Consider the following 17,943-nt stretch of genomic DNA (forward strand, 5'->3'; position numbering starts at 1 on the left):
TAATAGCCAGGACATGGAAACAACGTAAATGTCCATCAGCAGATGAATGGATAAGAAAGCTGTGGTATATATACACAATGGAGTATTACTCAGCCATTAAAAAGAATACATTTGAATCAGTTCTAATGAGGTGGATGAAACTGGAGCCTATTATACAGAGTGAAGTAAGCCAGAAAGAAAAACACCAATACAGTATACTAACACATTTATATGGAATTTAGAAAGAAGGTAATGATAACCCTGTATGTGAGACAGCAAAAGAGACACAGATGTATTGAACAGTCTTTTGGATTCTGTGGGAGAGGGCAAGGAATGGATGATATAAGAGAATGGCATTGAAACATGTAAAATATCATATGTGAAACAAATTGCCAGTCCAGGTTTGATGCATGATGCAGGGTGCTCTCTTGGCTGCTGCACTGGGATGACCCAGATGGATGGGATGGGGAGGGAGGTGGGAGGGGTGTTCAGGATCGGGAACACATGTACACTCATGGCAGATTCAAGTCAGTGTATGGCAAAACCAATATGATATTGTAAAGTAAAATTAATTAATTAATTTAAAAAGAAAAAAAAAGATTGACAAAGTAAAGTAAAACTTAAGTGTAACTGAATTTATTAATTGTGAATAATAGCAACAATAACAACAGATTTTAAAAGAGGAAAGCAGCATGATCTGAAAACCAGGAAAAGAATGAAAATAGGTGAAAACACTGTAAATAGGTATAAAATTTAGTATAGAATCCTGAACAAAGTAATTATGAAAAAAATAAACAATAAAAGTAACAATTCATGCTTTAAAATTTTAATGGAAAACTACATTGGGTAAAGGGTAAAAATTTTAGCTAGTGTCTGAAAAGGAATCACAGATTATTAGCTTTAAAAACTTGTTTCAAGAAAACAAGCTTTTCAGATAATATTCATATAATTTGTTACTATAGAAACATCTGTGCAAGAATCTAACTTTCGCAAAAATATGTCAAAATGCCTTATGTCAATATCTGAGGGAGCACATCATTTTAAATGTAGTTTGATTCTGTTTCATGTGACTCAATGTGCTACTGCTGCTGCTGCTGCTGCTGCTGCTAAGTCACTTCAGTCGTGCCCGACTCTTGTGCGACCCCATAGATGGCAGCCCACCAGGCTCCCCCGTCCCTGGGATTCTCCAGGCAAGAACACTGGAGTGGGTTGCCATTTCCTTCTCCAGTGCATGAAAGTGAAAAGTGAAAGTGAAGTCGCTCAATCGTGCCCGACTCTTAGCGACCCCATGGACTGCAGCCCACCAGGCTCCTCCATCCATGGCATTTTCCAGGCAAGAGTACTGGAGTGGGGGGCCATTGCCTTCTCCCAATGTGCTACTACTTCCTAACAATTCAATATTGTATATGGTAACTTAAGAGATATATCTGATATCAGATACCTTGGCATGTCCCTCCTGTGTCTGTGAACGCATGGCCTATTCATAACATTTAGATAACTCTTTAAGTGTTGGGGCATTTGATTTTAAACAGTTTCTCCAGCTCCTAGCAGATAAAGCAGTGCTTCTCAGTCCGATGTAGTTTAAGTGAGAGAAGGGTCATGGTTTTGCTGGGAAAGTGCAGTACCTGCAGGGTGAATTTAGCTCTTGTTCCCTGTATGAACGTTTATTAACGGCAAGCCCTCTGGTTCTTTTAACTGATTGGGCTCAGCTCACAATTATGCCTCCTATTGAAGAGGGACTGTTGTTGTTACTATGAGTGCATATTTTTCCTGTGTCAGGGCATTTTTTTGTTAGTGGGTTCACAAAGGCTGTTGACAGGCCTAATTCTCTCAGGTTATGATAACTAAATTTTGCTAAACAAATTTTATTACCATGGTTATAGTTGATTGTGTACTGTTCCTATTTAACTTCTTTCTCATGCTATCACTTCAGGGAAAATATATTCCTTTCTCATTCTTGCTATGAGTTTTAGCCATAGGGAACATACCAGAAACGTAAGACAGAGTCTTTCTTTCAGTTGGTTAATAGCACTAATAATTTACATGACTGAAAAAATAATGATGGCTCTGTACTAGTAAATAATATGGAAATCTTCACCTTTTTATTTCCTTTATTTGTGAACCACATAAAATAGAGAAAAAAATAACATGAGTGGTAGAAATGGGATGCACAGTGAATATTTTTTATGTACAAAATAAAGTGAAAGGGACAAGTAATCCTAAAACTTGGAAACATACAATAAGCTCAGTGAATTGAGATGCTCCTAGTAACCAAAACACATGTCTAGAATATCCATGGCCTACCTGAAATCTCTCTGCCAAATTAAGTCCTCCTGATCCATTACTTATCAGTTGACTTGGTTTTTCTTTGTAGAAGCCTTCCCTGATCCCTTTAGATTGGATTTATTGAAATTATCAAGGGGTCCTATTGTATTGCTACCATACCAATTACTCACTATACATAAAACTCTCTGGTAGGCAGAATAATGTTGCCCCCTAAGATGTTCAGCCCCTAATCACCTGAACCTGTGAATATGTTACCGTCTATGGAATCTTGACAGATATGATTAAGGTTAAGAACTTTGAAATGAGGAGATTATCCTGGATTATCCAGATGGGTGCAATGTAATCATATGTGTCCTTAATGAGGAAGAAGGCAGAAGAGTGGATCTGAGAGCTGCCATGAGGACTCAACAGCTGTTGAGTTGGCTTTTGCAAATGGAGGAAGAAGCCCATGAGCCAAGAAATGCAGTAGCCTCTAGAAGCTGAAAACAAGTTTAGTCATCAAGAAAATGGACCCTTAATCCTACAACTGCAAGAAAATGAATTCCAAAAACTCAAATGAACAGGAAATGGATTTTCCTGCAGATCCTCCAGAAAGGAACAGAGACTGCTATTTCAAGAGCACAAAATTCAGGCAAAACTGACTCAGATTTCTATGAATAATGACCTGTGGAATTTAGAATATATTTTATTGATTATATTTTATTGATTTATATTCCATGAGCTAGATAGTTTCTGGGGTAATAATATATTTTAGATTTATCCTCAATATCTTTATCAATATTGAGACAATCATGGATCTATGTGCCTTGATAAGCATCCCTTGACCTCATCTTTATCTTGAACTGGAAACCACAATGGAAGCAGATTAAGTATAGCTCCTTTTAACTATAAAAAATACAAGTAAGGCTATAACTAGGTACACAGTGTCAGTAGGTCAGATGAAATATTTAAAGATTTGTCTGTATTAGTAAAATTATATTTAGATGGTTCAAATTATTTCAGAAATTAAGGGATTTTAAAGTATCTTATTCCCCCCAAAAAATCTGTTTTAGACTTCTCTACCTCCCAATCTAAAGAAAAGATCTTAAAATGATGTGGGAAAATATAAATGAGTCATTTGCCTTCTGTCTCAACTAAATGAATAATTTACTTTTACCTTTTAGAAAAGATTGAAATTCCCCAGTTTTGTCTTCATTGATTTTCTCTTCTAGTGAGGAATATGTGCTCCTTACATCACTCACGGCCAAAGAAATATTGTCAATCTTCTTCTGCAGAAGGGTTAGTTTCGTTGCCTGGTAGTTCATCTGGTCAGTCATTTTTTGTGTCACTGCTGATATATAAGATGAGAACATAGGAAACATTTAAAAATTCATATTTAAAACCACTCAAATCTCATGATAGATTGTGTGGTAATTCAGATAAACCGTGTTTGTGCTTCATATTTGAAAATATAGATTATATACACTTGGCAAATGGCATCCTAAATTTTATACTATTTAGGGGAAGAAATTTATAAAAAGCATTCTAATATCTTAGAAGTCTAAAATGTTTTAATTTTGCCCAGAATTTTCAGTCTCTCTTTTCTTAAAGAGTGTCTGTTAAATTTTCAATAGATGAGGAAATTGAGAGTCAGAAAACTAAAATAACTTGCTTGAGGTTACCAAGCTAATGTCTCATCTTCTGCTTTCAAATCCAATGCTCCAAAATTGAGCAGATGTAACTTTATATATATAATTATATACATATACATGTGCATACATACTACATACACACACCTACATATGCATATATTACATATATATGTAGTTTGTATCTATATTCTGAGAATTTTTTATTTACTGCTGCTGCTGCTGCTGCTAAGTCACTTCACTCGTGTCCGACTCTTGTGTGACCCCATAGACGGCAGCCCACCAGGCTCCCCCATCCCTGGGATTCTCCAGGCAAGAACACTGGAGTGGGTTGCCATTTCCTTCTCCAATGCAGGAAAGTGAAAAGTGAAAGTGAAGTCACTCAGTCATGTCTGACTCTTTGTGACCCCATGGACTGCAGCCTACCAGGCTCCTCCACCCGTGGGATTTTCCAGGCAAGAGTACTGGAGTGGGTTGCCATTTATTTACTGAGGTATTCTTTAATGAGAGATAAAGAGATTCAGAATTTGGTTAGAATCACTTTATAAAGCAATGATACTTTCCATACCTTTACATGTGATTTCAATAATTCAAGGAGGCTTTCATTGTATTTTGTGAAAATACTGATGTTTGACCCCTTAACAAAAATTGAGTACAGTTTATAAGCTATATTCACCTGAATTCTTAAAGAGATTCCCTTAAATCAGATTCCTCAATTTGAGTGCCTTGTTTTGTATGACTAGATATATGCCAAATATAGATGTTTTTAGCAGTAACAAACTTAATGTTTCTAAGAGATGAAGCCTAAAAGGAATGGTGAAGTATTTATGATTAGAAAGATGAGAAAGTATGTGACATGCCAACTTTAGATCAACATGATATTCTTGTTGATTCTGAGCCACAATTCTTTGCCCTAGTCTGTCATCAATACACCTTGGCAATCTCTTATCAAACAAAGGAAGAAAGCCTTCTTGGCTGCTTTAAAATGATCAAGTCCTTCCATCCATGCCAAAGTTCTTCCATAATTGTACTCTTTGGAGGACAATAATGTGATTTAAATTTGAAAACCTGTGAATTCCTTACAACCTAGTGTGACAGCATTTCTATTCCCTTCTGTGTCTGTACAGAGAGCTCCAATAATTACACACATTCCCTTCATGTTGGGAACCAGCAATTCATTCAGTTTCACCTAATACACAGCAGCAGTAGAAAAGGGTCAAGAGGTACATTAATGTGTCCTCATCAAACATTTGACAGGCAAGTGATGTATTGTTTGTAAGTCTTCATAAATAGAGTTGACAATGATTGGGTTAGGGACAATAGTAATTGCAATCTGTGACCTGGGTCACCACAGTCTTGGGGCTGCTGCTCCGATCTTCCTCTGCCAACAGCCGCGTGACTTTCAGCCTGTTTGCTGTGTATCAGCTGCTGTTGTTCCTGGGCTAGATAGAAGCAAAAAGAGAAGAGAGAGAGTTAAGCACTGGGTTTACCTCATTTTTTTTCCAGTCCTGAGCAGCAACATGGCTAACATGCATTTTCACATGTACTGAAGCACGATGGTCATGGTCCAATATGACTGCAGAGTGAGCGGCTCTGCCCCTATCCACAGGGTGGTGTGCTACCACACTGGAAGTGCAAGATTCTAGTTCTCTTTGAAAAAAGTAAAATTATTCAGGTTTCCTTGTAATTGAAAATGGGTGATAGTTTGGGGGAAGCTGTGTAAACTGGGGGATGTATACTATCAATATAATTGAGGGGACCTTAAACTCAGCTGTGTTAAAAGCTGTAGCAACTTTCTAAGTGGACTGTCTCAAAGATGGTTTGCTAAAACAAACCAGTTTCCAACTGGTGGCCACTTGAAAGTAAGGGAGAGCTACAAGTGTTTTACTAAGAGAATATTTGCTTAATAGTGCCACTTAGAAGGGTTTTCCCCAGATTTTTAAGAAATACATAGGTTCAAAACAAAAACACTGTAAGTAAAAGCAAACCATTACAGGGCACGTCTAAAGGGGATCAAGCAGTAAAATCAGTGAAATTTCAGAAAAATAGAAATTCTTATAAAATAAATTTACTCTCTTAAAACCTTGCTTCTTTTTTCCCATGAATCAAACAATATTTTAAATGGGAATATAATTTTTCACTGGGGAAAACAATTTAGAGGAAGATTTATTAAAAATATTCAACACATTAAGTAATATATGTCTGTAATTTGCAGACTTCTAATGAACAAATTTATTCATTGAGGTCTGAATATCAGACACGAGAAAACAAGTGCTTGGTGTCTGTGTTTCTTCCCATGTGAAATTATGTACCAATGAAACTGCACTTCTGGCATATGTCAATTATGCTCTGTAAGGATATGTCGCTGTGACAATAATACTAAATCATCTCTACTCCATAGAAAGTATACATATTTGGCGCTAATTTGACTTAGTCTCTATTGTTGGATTAAATTTTGCATTGCTTTCTTTAGAGCACTGAGCTAAATTAATGAATCTCCATTCATGTCTGGAGTTTTTGTTTTGATTTTCTTCTCTCCACTGATTAATAGATAGCCTGGCATAATTTTTTATTTATTTGGAGGAAGAAGACAATCTGTAGCTTGTGGAAAAGTGTATGCATTTAGAAGCTATGGTAGGTGGTGAAGAGTATTAACTTTTATGCCAAATAATTGTATAATTTTTAAAATCAAGATACTTTCTTAGATGTAATAAAGCATTTTCTTGGCAGCTAAAATCTATCTACTTAAGAGTGTTACCAATGAGTAAAGTATTGGTTTTCAAACCAGGGTCCCTGAATCAGCAGTATCAGCATCACCTAGGAGTTTTAAAAATACAACTTCTGCGCCCCCCCCACGACAGACCTGCTAATTTAAGAAACCCTGGAGTGAGGCAGAAATCTGTGCTTTAACAAGCTCTCCAGTTGATTCCAATGCACACTGAAGTTTATGAATCACTGGAATTAAATCCATCTATCAAGATAAATCATTCTTAGCAACTTTCAGCCTCACTACCTTACCCGTTCCTCTTAGCCATGGAAGAGTGTTCTGGATATAGGCTTGTATTTATAGCAAAAGGAAAAGGTGGGTTTAGCAAAATGAACAAATGGTCTTTTCATTTTTTTACTGCTAACCTTTCTGAGCCAGATCATAGGAGAACAAAAAGAACTGGTGCATTGGAATGCACGCCACAAACAGAGGATTTTGTTAGGAAGTAATGTGTGATTATGGTAAAAACAAAGACCACATATTTTGTGGGATACAAACACGGCTGCTCTTCAAACTTATTTTTCTATTATTAACTTGTAAAGCATATTATGTTCTTGCTTTTCTTCTTTTTTCCTAACATCTCTTTAGACTAGTAGTTTTTTGTCATGGATGGAAATCAGAAGTGATTGTTAACTTTGAAACTAAGTGTCAACGTTCTGTCCGTCATCCTTGCCCCATCTGAAGATTATGAATCATAGCTTGTTCCAGGGAATTGAGAATGTGTGTATATATAGTTCTTTAAACTCTGCATGTGATTTCAATGCATGACCATGGTTAAGAACCATTAATTTAGAACAAATTTCAAAATTTTCTAATTCTAATAAATAAAGTCAATGTTATAAGGCAGAAAATACCAGATTTTTCTTTTTCTTTTTTTTTTTTTTAGAAAACACCAGATGTTTTTAAGTTAAAAATTGCAGTCCAGATTGCAATTGGATTGATCTTTCAGAAATTTTTAAACAACCGCTAGCTTTGTTGATAGCAAGAGAACATGCTAAAGACTTGATTTAATAAGTGAATAAAAACCTTTAGTCTCCTACCATTCCATAGACAAGCAGACCTTTATAAGGAGTAAGTGAAGTGAGGTGGAGGTGGAGAGTGGTTTTCACAGTTCCCATTCCCTACTATAGATAATACTATTCTCAGTGTTAGGATACACAATCCCCGAAGAGAGATTCCTAAGTGTGTGCATGTGAAATCTTTGAGACACCTACCCAGCAATCAAATCTAGAGCCCAATGACAATTTCAGTATGTCTCAGAAATAAAAGGGCCTTTCCACTCAAAGCCTAGGCTATAGCACCTCACTTTTATCTGGTAACATCCCACAAAGCCCTAACTCCAAAACTGTATTCAATCAGTATGCACCAATGTGACCTAGCAATTATTAAAATATTGAAATACAGCCATACATACTGGAAAATATATTATGATAAAGTGTAATAACTCATAAGCACTTCCCTAGTGCCTCAGTGGTAAAGAATTTGCCTGCCAATGCAGGAGACATGGTTTTGATCCCTAGGTCAGGAAGATCCCCTGGAGAAGGAAATGGCAACCCACTCCGTTATTCTTGCCTGGGAAATCCCATGGACAGAGGACTAGACAGACCTTTGTTGGCAAAGTAATGTCTCTGCTTTTGAATAGGCTGTCTAGGTTGGTCATAACTTTCCTTCCAAGGAGTAAGCATCTTTTAATTTCATGGCTGCAATCACCATCTGCAGTGATTTTGGAGCCCCACAAAATCTGACACTGTTTCCACTGTATCCCCATCTATCTCCCATGAAGTGATGGGACCGGATGCCATGATCTTCGTTTTCTGAATGTTGAGCTTTAAGCCAACTTTTTCACTGTCCTCTTTCACTTTCATCAAGAGGCGTTTTTGTTCCTCTTCACTTTCTGCCATAAGGGTGGCGTTATCTGCATATCTGAGGTTATTGATATTTCTCCTGGCAATCTTGACTCCAGCTTGTGCTTCTTCCAGCCCAGCGTTTCTCATGATGTACTCTGCATAGAAGTTAAATCAGCAGGGTGACAATATACAGCCTTGATGTACTCCTTTTCCTATTTGAAACCAGTCTGTTGTTCCATGTTCAGTTCCAACTGTTGCTTCCTGACCTGCATATAGGTTTCTCAAGAGGCAGGTCAGGTGGTCTGGTATTCCCATGTCTTTCAGAGTTTCCCACAGTACATGTATTTTACTAAATATTATTTAGGAATTTACAATAAATTATTAACAACACTGGAAAAGAGACAAAAGTTTAAATTTTCAAAGTATTTTAGATATCATGAGTGGGAATTTTTTGAACCTTAGAAAAAAATAAAAATGTTATCAATAATGAGCCAAGTCCTGGATTGTCTAATGATACAGTGCAAATATCAGTCTGGAACATCTTTTGCTATATAAGATATCAAAATCAAAAATAACAAATCAATATCAAAAATAAATTATATTTTAAAATATAATCTGTATATTTGAAATAAAATCTACTTGATTTTCAATACAAATTAGTGAACTGTTTTGTTTTCTTTTTTCAGTCCCTATGTTGTGTCCAACTCTATTGTTGACTCCATGGACTGTAGCCCATCAGGTTCCTTTGTCCATGGAATTTTCCAGGCAAGAATACTGGAGTGGGTTGCTATTCTTTTCTCCAGGGGATCTTACTGACCCTGGGATCACACCCTCCTTTCCTGCATTGGCAGGTGTGTTCTTTACCACTCAACAACCGCAGAAGTTCATCAGTTTTCACTTAATATATAAATGTTGACTTCAAATAATGATCTAAATTTGTATCATTAAAAATTACTAGACTTTTTTGTCTTCAATGACATTTGATTTCTATTAAAATTAATTTGTGATCAAGAGAAAAATATTAAAGAACTTTATGAAATTGCATGTGTGCTAAGTCACTTCAGTCATCTCTCTTTCAGACCCTATGGACTGTAGCCTGCCAGGCTCCTCTGTGCATGGATCCTCCAGGCAGGAATTCTGGAGCGAGTTGCCACTTCCTTCTCCATGTGATCTTCCTATCCCAGGGATCGAACCCATATGTCTTATGTCTCCTGCATTGGAAGGTGGGTTCTTTACCACTAGAGCCCACTAATTAGTTTCATGAAATAAGCTTTTGTAACAATAAAAATTTTCAAGTAAAGTAAAGCCTTTGAAATAATAAAACTTCAAAATGCTTTATCAAATATCTTAGCAAAATTCAATAAAATAAGAATTTTAGAAAAAATTAGAACTTTTAACATCATCATGAAATTCAGATCAGTTTTATGTTTAACATTTGGAAAACAAGGTTGTTTTTTTTTCTACAGAAAGGAAAAGGAGAATTGGTTTTCATAAATGACATTCTAAATCTTTTTTAAACTTTATAAGGAAAAAATTATTTCCCTTTTAAACTGAAAATAACATGAAAACTGATAAAAGATATTTTAGATATGAAAAATGTTTACAGATACTACTTAATACAAAAATTAATAAGGGAGAAATTACATTAGAAAATACAGATTTTCTAATAACATGTGAAAATGAAAATTTTATGACAAAACTCAAAAGTATAATGTTTAAGCACCTTGATTTATGATGCCCTGTTTGATTAAATGTTTGCAGAGCTCTATGAATTGATTAAATAGGACACTCCTATAAGAATTTTTATGATTTAGTTAATAATAAATATATTAAATATTTAAAAATACACATAGAAATAATGAAAAAACATAATGCAATCACTGTTAACTCAGTGGTGTCTAGTAGATAATTCAGTCACATGGCAATACCATTGATGTTAAAAGAAATTATAAACTTACTGAGATCATGTCACTCATGGCTCTAAATCTGATGAAGAAGTCTTTAAAACAGACCGAGGCAGACCTATATTAATCATATCTCTGATGGGGAGATCATTTAGCTGGTGTCATCCATGTCAAAAAAAAGAGCACATCAATAATTTATAGAAATTACTAAATTGCTTAGAATTTACTTGAATGATACAATGACTGATTTGTGTTATGATTTATATTACTAGGCATATAGTTTTATAATATAAGTAACATATGCACTGGAGTGGGTTGCCATTTCCTCCTCCAGGAGTAACTTAAGAAAATAAAGTAATATTCTTAATTTTTTATTTTTATATTGATTTATATATTAATTGATACCAAGTTAGTTGTCAATTTTTTGAATATAACCCCTGCCCCTTGCCATAATCAACAGGCAGATTAATTGAGGCAATCATGATCCTGACTAAAGTGGAGTAACCTCAATAAAAATTGCAATAGCTTTTTACACAGTACATTCCCAAGGGTTTAAAATACGATGCTAAAAGTTTTCATTACAAATTATAAGGCATTATTTTATATTGCATTATATTTTAATGAAATTGGGTGTCTTCTCTGTACAAAGTATTAAATCTTGCATATTTAATGTGGAGATTGTAACATTCTATTTCATTGAATGTTCCTGATTTGGAAAGTACCAGCAAAAAGAGAGTCGTCCACACACACACACACACACACACACACACTCACACAAAAGGAAGTGAACAGTATGCTATGTGTGTTGGGTCTTATTTGAGGCAGACTATTTCATCCAATTATGGTTGTCTCTTTGCCACTCACTCCAGGCCAGATCCTGAATGTGCAAGAAGTGAAAACAAACCTAGGTAAGAGGTAAAGGGTCAAGAACAGAAAGGAGGTATACAAAAAGAATTTAAGTGTAATTTTCTATTCACCTTAGGGTCAAAAGAATTTCAAGTAAATTTCATTCATGCAATCTGGAAAAATGCCATTGCATTGCCAATGAGACAATAGTAAGTGACACACTAGAGCAAATCAGCAAATTAGAAATAAAAAGACATAAAAAACTTTAGAATAAGAAAATGGGAGAAGAGAATTAAATAAAGAAAGCTTTCGGATAGTCTCAGATGGTAAAGAACCTGCCTGCAATGTGGGAGACCCAGGTTTGATCCCTGGGTCTAGAAGATCCGCTAGGGCAGGGACTGGCTACCCACTTTAGTATCCTTGCTTAGAGAATTCCATGGACAGAGGCTACAGTCCATGGGGTTCGCAAAGTGTCAGACATGACTGAGTGACTAACACTTCAGGAAGAAAAACAGAAATAAACCAAAAAGGATAAGGATTAACACAGAAATATTGACTGAAGCCTTTAGTTTTCTTGCATACTCATCTTTGGTGCTTCATTCCTCAGCATCTGGAAATATTTTTATGAAATAACAGTTAATATTTCTCCATATTTATATTAATTAATTTTTTATTTAATGATAATTGCTTTACAGAATTTTGTTGTTTTCTGTCAAAACTCAACATTAATCAGCCATAGGTGTACATATATCCCCTCCCTTTTGAAAATCCCTCACATTTCCCTCCCCATCCCACCCCTCTAGGTTTATACAGAGCCCTGTTTGAGTTTCCAGCCGCTATGGAAGATGGAATGGAGATTCTTAAGTAATCTAGGAATATTTTTCTATATTTTTAAAAGTTTTAAAAAGATTGATTTGAAAGAAAATGTAAGTGGATAGAAACCCTTTCAATATTGAATGACAAAAACTAATGTGATTGCATGTGTGTGTGTGTATGTGTGTGTGTGTGCATAAAACTTCGCATTTGCTCTTAGCTATAGTCATTTTTAATTAATTGTTTTAGGAGGAAATGGATGAAGAATTTTATTCCAAAGTAAAAGAAACAACCATTAAGCACCACAAAAGATCTTTGAGATCCAATTGTTGTATGAACCTCTTTTCTGTGGAATTCATTGGATGGGGTCTCTGCCAAGGCTGTTAAAAACCTGAAATGCCTGTTTAACAAATTCAATAGTTTGCTATCTTTTCTTAGCTCTGTTTGTTGACTGGAGTTCAATACTTGCATTCATCCCAATTTATTTCTCTGGATTTAGATGGTGGAGAAGCACTGATAAGATCTCTGAGAGTGGCGTCAGTTACTCTCCTGTGATAAAATTCCTGGTTGATCGATGCTCTTTTATTTTTTCATTTAGCAATCTTTCTGTCTTCCTTATGTATTCTCTACCACAGGACTGCCACGATTCTAGGTTTTCCAGGCAATCATCTTATCTTGCACTTAAGCAGAGACCTTTGTTTTGTTCCATAGGTACAAATTTCTAAGTCTTTTTTTCTTGATCCTTTCTAAGAGATTGGTACTGAGACAGAAGGACATTTATTTAGAATAATTCTACCCAGATCTTTATGTTCTTCTGATTTTTAAAAAGTTCAATATATTTTTAAAATTGTATTTCTTTTTTCTCTTTTCCAAATATAATTACTTTTTTTCCCCTTGCATTAGAATCTCTGATCTTAGTGGATCAGGGCTTAAGAGAAACAAGGTCAGCAAGTGTCAAGAGCAACCACTTCTTTATTAGGTGGTTTTCCTTTCTTTCTTTTAATTACACGGGTGTTATTTTTGAGTTTTTCTTCCTTCCACGCTTTTGAGGCATATGGAGGAAGTCATTAATGGCGTCTCAGTAATAGGAAGCTTGCTCTCTCCACCTTAGACCCAGACACCTTCCTGTGTGGTTTGACAAGGCCAGTTTCCAGCTGATCCTTTGATATCAACTCAACACTGCATGATGATGTTGAGTACATACGTAAACATTTACTGAGATTTAGTAGCTAAATAGAATACAGTTTGATGCAACAAAAGTACATTGTGTTTTTTGACTAAACGTATCATACTATTATTGAGCAGAGGAGGTAATGTTCTTTTTCAGGGGAAGGCGTTAATCACTACCAAGAACTAGATATGCAAAAATATAAGAAATATAGTTTTATTTGTTTCAAATATTGTAATGAAATATTTAACTATTTAAAATTTAAATATTTATTTAATATGTAATGAAATATGTAACTTTTATGGCATATTAATTGAAGTAATTTTCAAAATAATCTTACTAGAGAAGCCACATATTTAAAATAGTACAATAGCTCTTACATAATTTATTGAGTTAGTGCACACTTATGAAAATAAATATTTTTATATATTCATAACATATGGCAGGGCCTGTTTATTCTAATAACCAACTAATTACATTTTTCAACATTCATAGTAACTATGATATATTTTAGAAAAGTTTTATAAAATACCTTTTTACTAGATAGAGGATCTGATTAAAGCTGACTGGATTTTTTTGAAAACAGATTTTTAGACGTTTTTTTTCCCTCCTCTCTAATCTAACATTATTTGAACTTAAATTCCTGTCCTTTGTGATATTAGAGCAAGCCAAAATTTCCTTTAACTACTTAAGAACATTTTAGAGACATCTACTGGAAAAGCACATTATTGCAAAATCTATAAAATTGTTTTAGAAAGTATGTCATTACTGATATTTCAAAACATATCTTGGATACCATATCAGAAATCTAGGTCACTTTGTGAAGACAAGCTTGCTGACCCTCAAGAAAGCTGTAACAAATGTAAAATATATAAAAATGTTACTTTGATATTGGACTTGGTGCTCCTTTTTCTTACCAACAAAACTCTATTCACTTACGCTTTTTAAAACTTAGTTTCTTCTTAAGAATGTGACTATTATTTTAATAGCTAATCTAGAACTTCTTGCCAGAATTTTGATTCTCTGAGTTGCAGCAAAAAGAGAATGTGTGGAAAGTTAGTAATAATATAAATAGTATGTTGGAGAATAAGACCACAGAAAGAAATGCTCCATGGGTTTTGTTTTTTTAATGCTTTATCTTATATTGGTGTATAGGTGATTAACAATGTTGTGCTGGTTTCAATTGTACAGTAAAGTGATTCAGTTCTACATAAACATGTACCTTTTTTTTTTTTCCTAATTCTTTTGCCCCCATGGATTTTGAATCACACATCCTTTCCTAACAGGTTGGGGATTGGTCTACTGAAAGAGACAGAAAAAGAGAAGGGTAGAAAGTGAAGCAGGAGAAATAAATGAGAGTATAGTTGCCAGCAATTCCATTTTCTGATCTATTGATTATATATTTAAAAAGACCTCCCTAGAGCAATTTAAATTAAAATTGTTTCTTTTTCTATTATGAAGTTAATTTTGTTGTGGGAAGGAAAGTTGTGGGCAAACAAGGATTTATGACATTCATGTAATACTTTACAAATTTTCCATGAATAAAATAATTCCCTCTTGTTGTAAAGGACTGACACGGAAGTAATTATCATCATAGCTACACAACCAGGTTATTTCAAACCCTTGAGGGCTCTGAAAGGATTTAAAGAATGGATCAGCCACACTGATTGTTCTTGCCATATTTGGAGCTGCTTGTCATGTGAGACAGCATGGAGAGTGCTGTCAAAGGAAACCTGACAATTTTATCTCCCACATATGAATAAAAGACTGTTGGCACACATATAAGGTGTGATGAAGGGGGAGGAGTACCTTGGTATGTAATTGGGTAGCAATCAGAAGGAAAATGTGTGCACTCCCCCCTCACCCCAAACCCCTGCCCCAAGGACAGACGAGATAATGAAGAATGGTTCAAGGGACGAAGGGACACAGTACTTCTTGAAACTACCAGTGCATCAAATGCGCTAATGAAAAATTCAACAGCTTTTATGTACTGCGATGTAAAGTGAAGACTGGGATGGTCAGGATATTGTAGGCAGCAACAGTAGGTTCCCTTGGAATCACAGTTGTATTAGGGTTGATTGTATGACAAAATGACACAATGGGCACATCTACCATCAGAAAATTATTCCTACTATAGATTTCAATGGAAAGAAGACCTTCCCATAGCAGCTTAACCAGCAGATACCTGCATAATTCTAGTTACAGTATTGTGACAGAAAGTCAGAGTCAGAACTGTTGTGGAATGTGTTTGTTAATGGGGATTCAAGATAACAGTTTGTGAACTAGTTTTAAAGGTATCCACAGGTTGCTTCCATTATACCAGAGGGTGTTGTTAAAAAACAAAGCAAATCCTGTTTGGATTCAGCTTAAATATTTCATATAATACTTTGAAAAAAGGGGAAAACAGTACATAGTAGGTATGCAAAATTGTCAACTAGTCTCTTTGTTTTTAAATTGTGTGTGTGTATATTTATAATGATGGAATTCTGTGTTTTTCCCTCCTGGGCATAAACAGTCCACCTTTAGTGATTAATAATCCATTAGCAGGTATAAAAGGAAGAAGCATGAAGGAACATAGTCCTCATCAGCTGGAGACGATGACACCCTTTGACATACAGGCTCCTCTTCCTGCTACACGTCTGCATTCAGTCTGTTAGGTACAATAGAACGTGGAATGACATTCAAAATTCCTAGAAGGGTATATTGTGAACCCTTCTGAACAAACACTATATTTAAGAAATGATAATGGAATTAATAATCTTAAGGATCTTTTTTCATAAGAAGAGAAATATAAAAATGAACTGTAAACTTTAGAGTAGAGTACTACATATTCTCCAGAACTCTTAACCATCTGACACACACAGACTATAAACAAATATGTTTTACCACAGAGAGTATGTCTGTGTACCTGATGGAAATCAGAAATCCTTTGAAAGCTGGATCATATTTTGAGTTTTTTTAGAACATGCTAAACTACCTTCTTTGCAAATATTTTTGGTATAGATTATATTTTGCTTAAAACTTTGTTTTACCTGATGCTATACTCTGAAAATGTATTAAATAACATTTCTGAAATTCAGCCCAGATCCAGAATAAAATAGCAGTACAGTGAAATTTGCCTACAGATTCTCAGTGAATGGGCTAGAAGAACCATATATAATATCCTTAACTAAACTGCAAGTTTCCTAGAGCTTTTATATTATAACTTTCTTTTTTTTTAATGTGAATCATAATGGTTTCTCCACACTTACATTAATTTTTAATCACAGTCTCTTACACTGTTGATTGAATTCCCTGCTACCTCTAATGGCCTTTCTTGAAATATTCATTCATTTAAAATATATATTCTGATGCAGTATTTTATTTTTCAAAGGAAACCTATTTAAAGCCCAAAGCAAAATAATAGTCACATGGATGTTAGACCATAGCAGGTTACCATGCATTTGATCAGGCTTGTCACCAGAAAATCCTTAAACTTTGTTGAAAAATGGCTCCATTAGGATATGTTTTAAAAAGGAGAATTTCACTTGTAGATGATATTATTTCAAATGATTGAACTGGAACAAAACTAGAAGGTGATTTTATTTTTACATAGGGTCACTTCTAAGACAGTTTACTTAAAAATATAAAGTTAGGATTCCTGATATTTTAATAAGGCATTGTTGATACCACAGAGCTAAGGGAAATTAAAATATTTAGACAGATCTCCAATTATTCATCATATGAAACCAATACAAAAATGAAAGAATTTAAAGGATAGCTTATGAAATTTTACGGTGCTGGAATAGCTCCCATATTAAGAAGCTCTAAAATAGTAACTCTTGGTAGTTTTACTTCATGTTAATTTACTTGAGTTCAAAAGAGAAAACACAACTCCTTTGGAATCAGTTGCTTATTCTTTAGTAGTTTTACGCTTCTCATTGTGATTATGAAATTATTATTAGAATATACCCTTTTAAAAATTTTAATTAGAGGCTCCTGGGTTTTGCCATATATTCACATGAATCAGCCATGGGTGTACATGTATTCCCCATTCTGAACCTCCCTCCCACCTCCTTCCCCATCCCATCCCTTAGGGTCTTCCCAGTGCACCAGCCCTGAGCACCGTCTCATGCATCGAACCTGATACCTTTTAGCTGGCATTTTGGTCCGCTGAATCCAGGACAGCACTTCCATTCTAATGAGGTAACAATCTTATGTTGCATCCTGTACACAGAATTTGGTATCTTCTGAGATCTAGAGGAGAGGAGCCCAATTGGGGGAAAACAGATTATTTGTCTCACATTAAATTATTAGTTGGAATAAAAGTGGGATGATGCCTGGAATATAATAAACTTATGTTAAATGTTATCTGTTATTCTCCTTATTATAATAATGTTCATCATCAATATTGCTGTCAAACTTAGAGTTCTTTAAATACATTATAAAAAATTAAGGTTTATACTCTTTGGTATTTAAAATTTATACCTATCATTATGTTTTCTAAAGATACTACAATTTTTCCCTTGATAATGCTTTTCACTAAACCAATGTTAAAATCTATTTTAATTCTAATGTTTAAATAGCTTATGGGAATAATTAGTTTTAGTTCTTACTATTCCTTATATCATTAGGGTTAAAAGAATCCATTTTCCTCCAGATCAATATTAAACAACTTGAAACAAGTTAGATATCGGTGATCTGATTAAAAATATGATAGCCACTA

General features: G+C 34.7%; 1 protein-coding gene across 1 annotated transcript in view; it reads right to left on the reverse strand.

Annotated features, from left to right (window-relative positions):
- Nucleotides 1-17,943, reverse strand: part of MMRN1 (multimerin 1) — a 98,444-nt gene that overhangs the window by 29,263 nt on the left and 51,238 nt on the right. The window contains exons 4-6 of the mRNA XM_018049309.1: nucleotides 17,368-17,474; nucleotides 5,234-5,335; nucleotides 3,422-3,595 (exon numbers count right to left, since the gene is read on the reverse strand). Coding sequence (XP_017904798.1) covers nucleotides 3,422-3,595; nucleotides 5,234-5,335; nucleotides 17,368-17,474 — 383 coding nt within the window. The remainder of the gene's footprint in view (nucleotides 1-3,421; nucleotides 3,596-5,233; nucleotides 5,336-17,367; nucleotides 17,475-17,943) is intronic.

Source organism: Capra hircus, chromosome 6 (assembly GCF_001704415.2).
Source record: "Capra hircus breed San Clemente chromosome 6, ASM170441v1, whole genome shotgun sequence".
Classification (NCBI taxonomy): Eukaryota; Metazoa; Chordata; class Mammalia; order Artiodactyla; family Bovidae; genus Capra; species Capra hircus.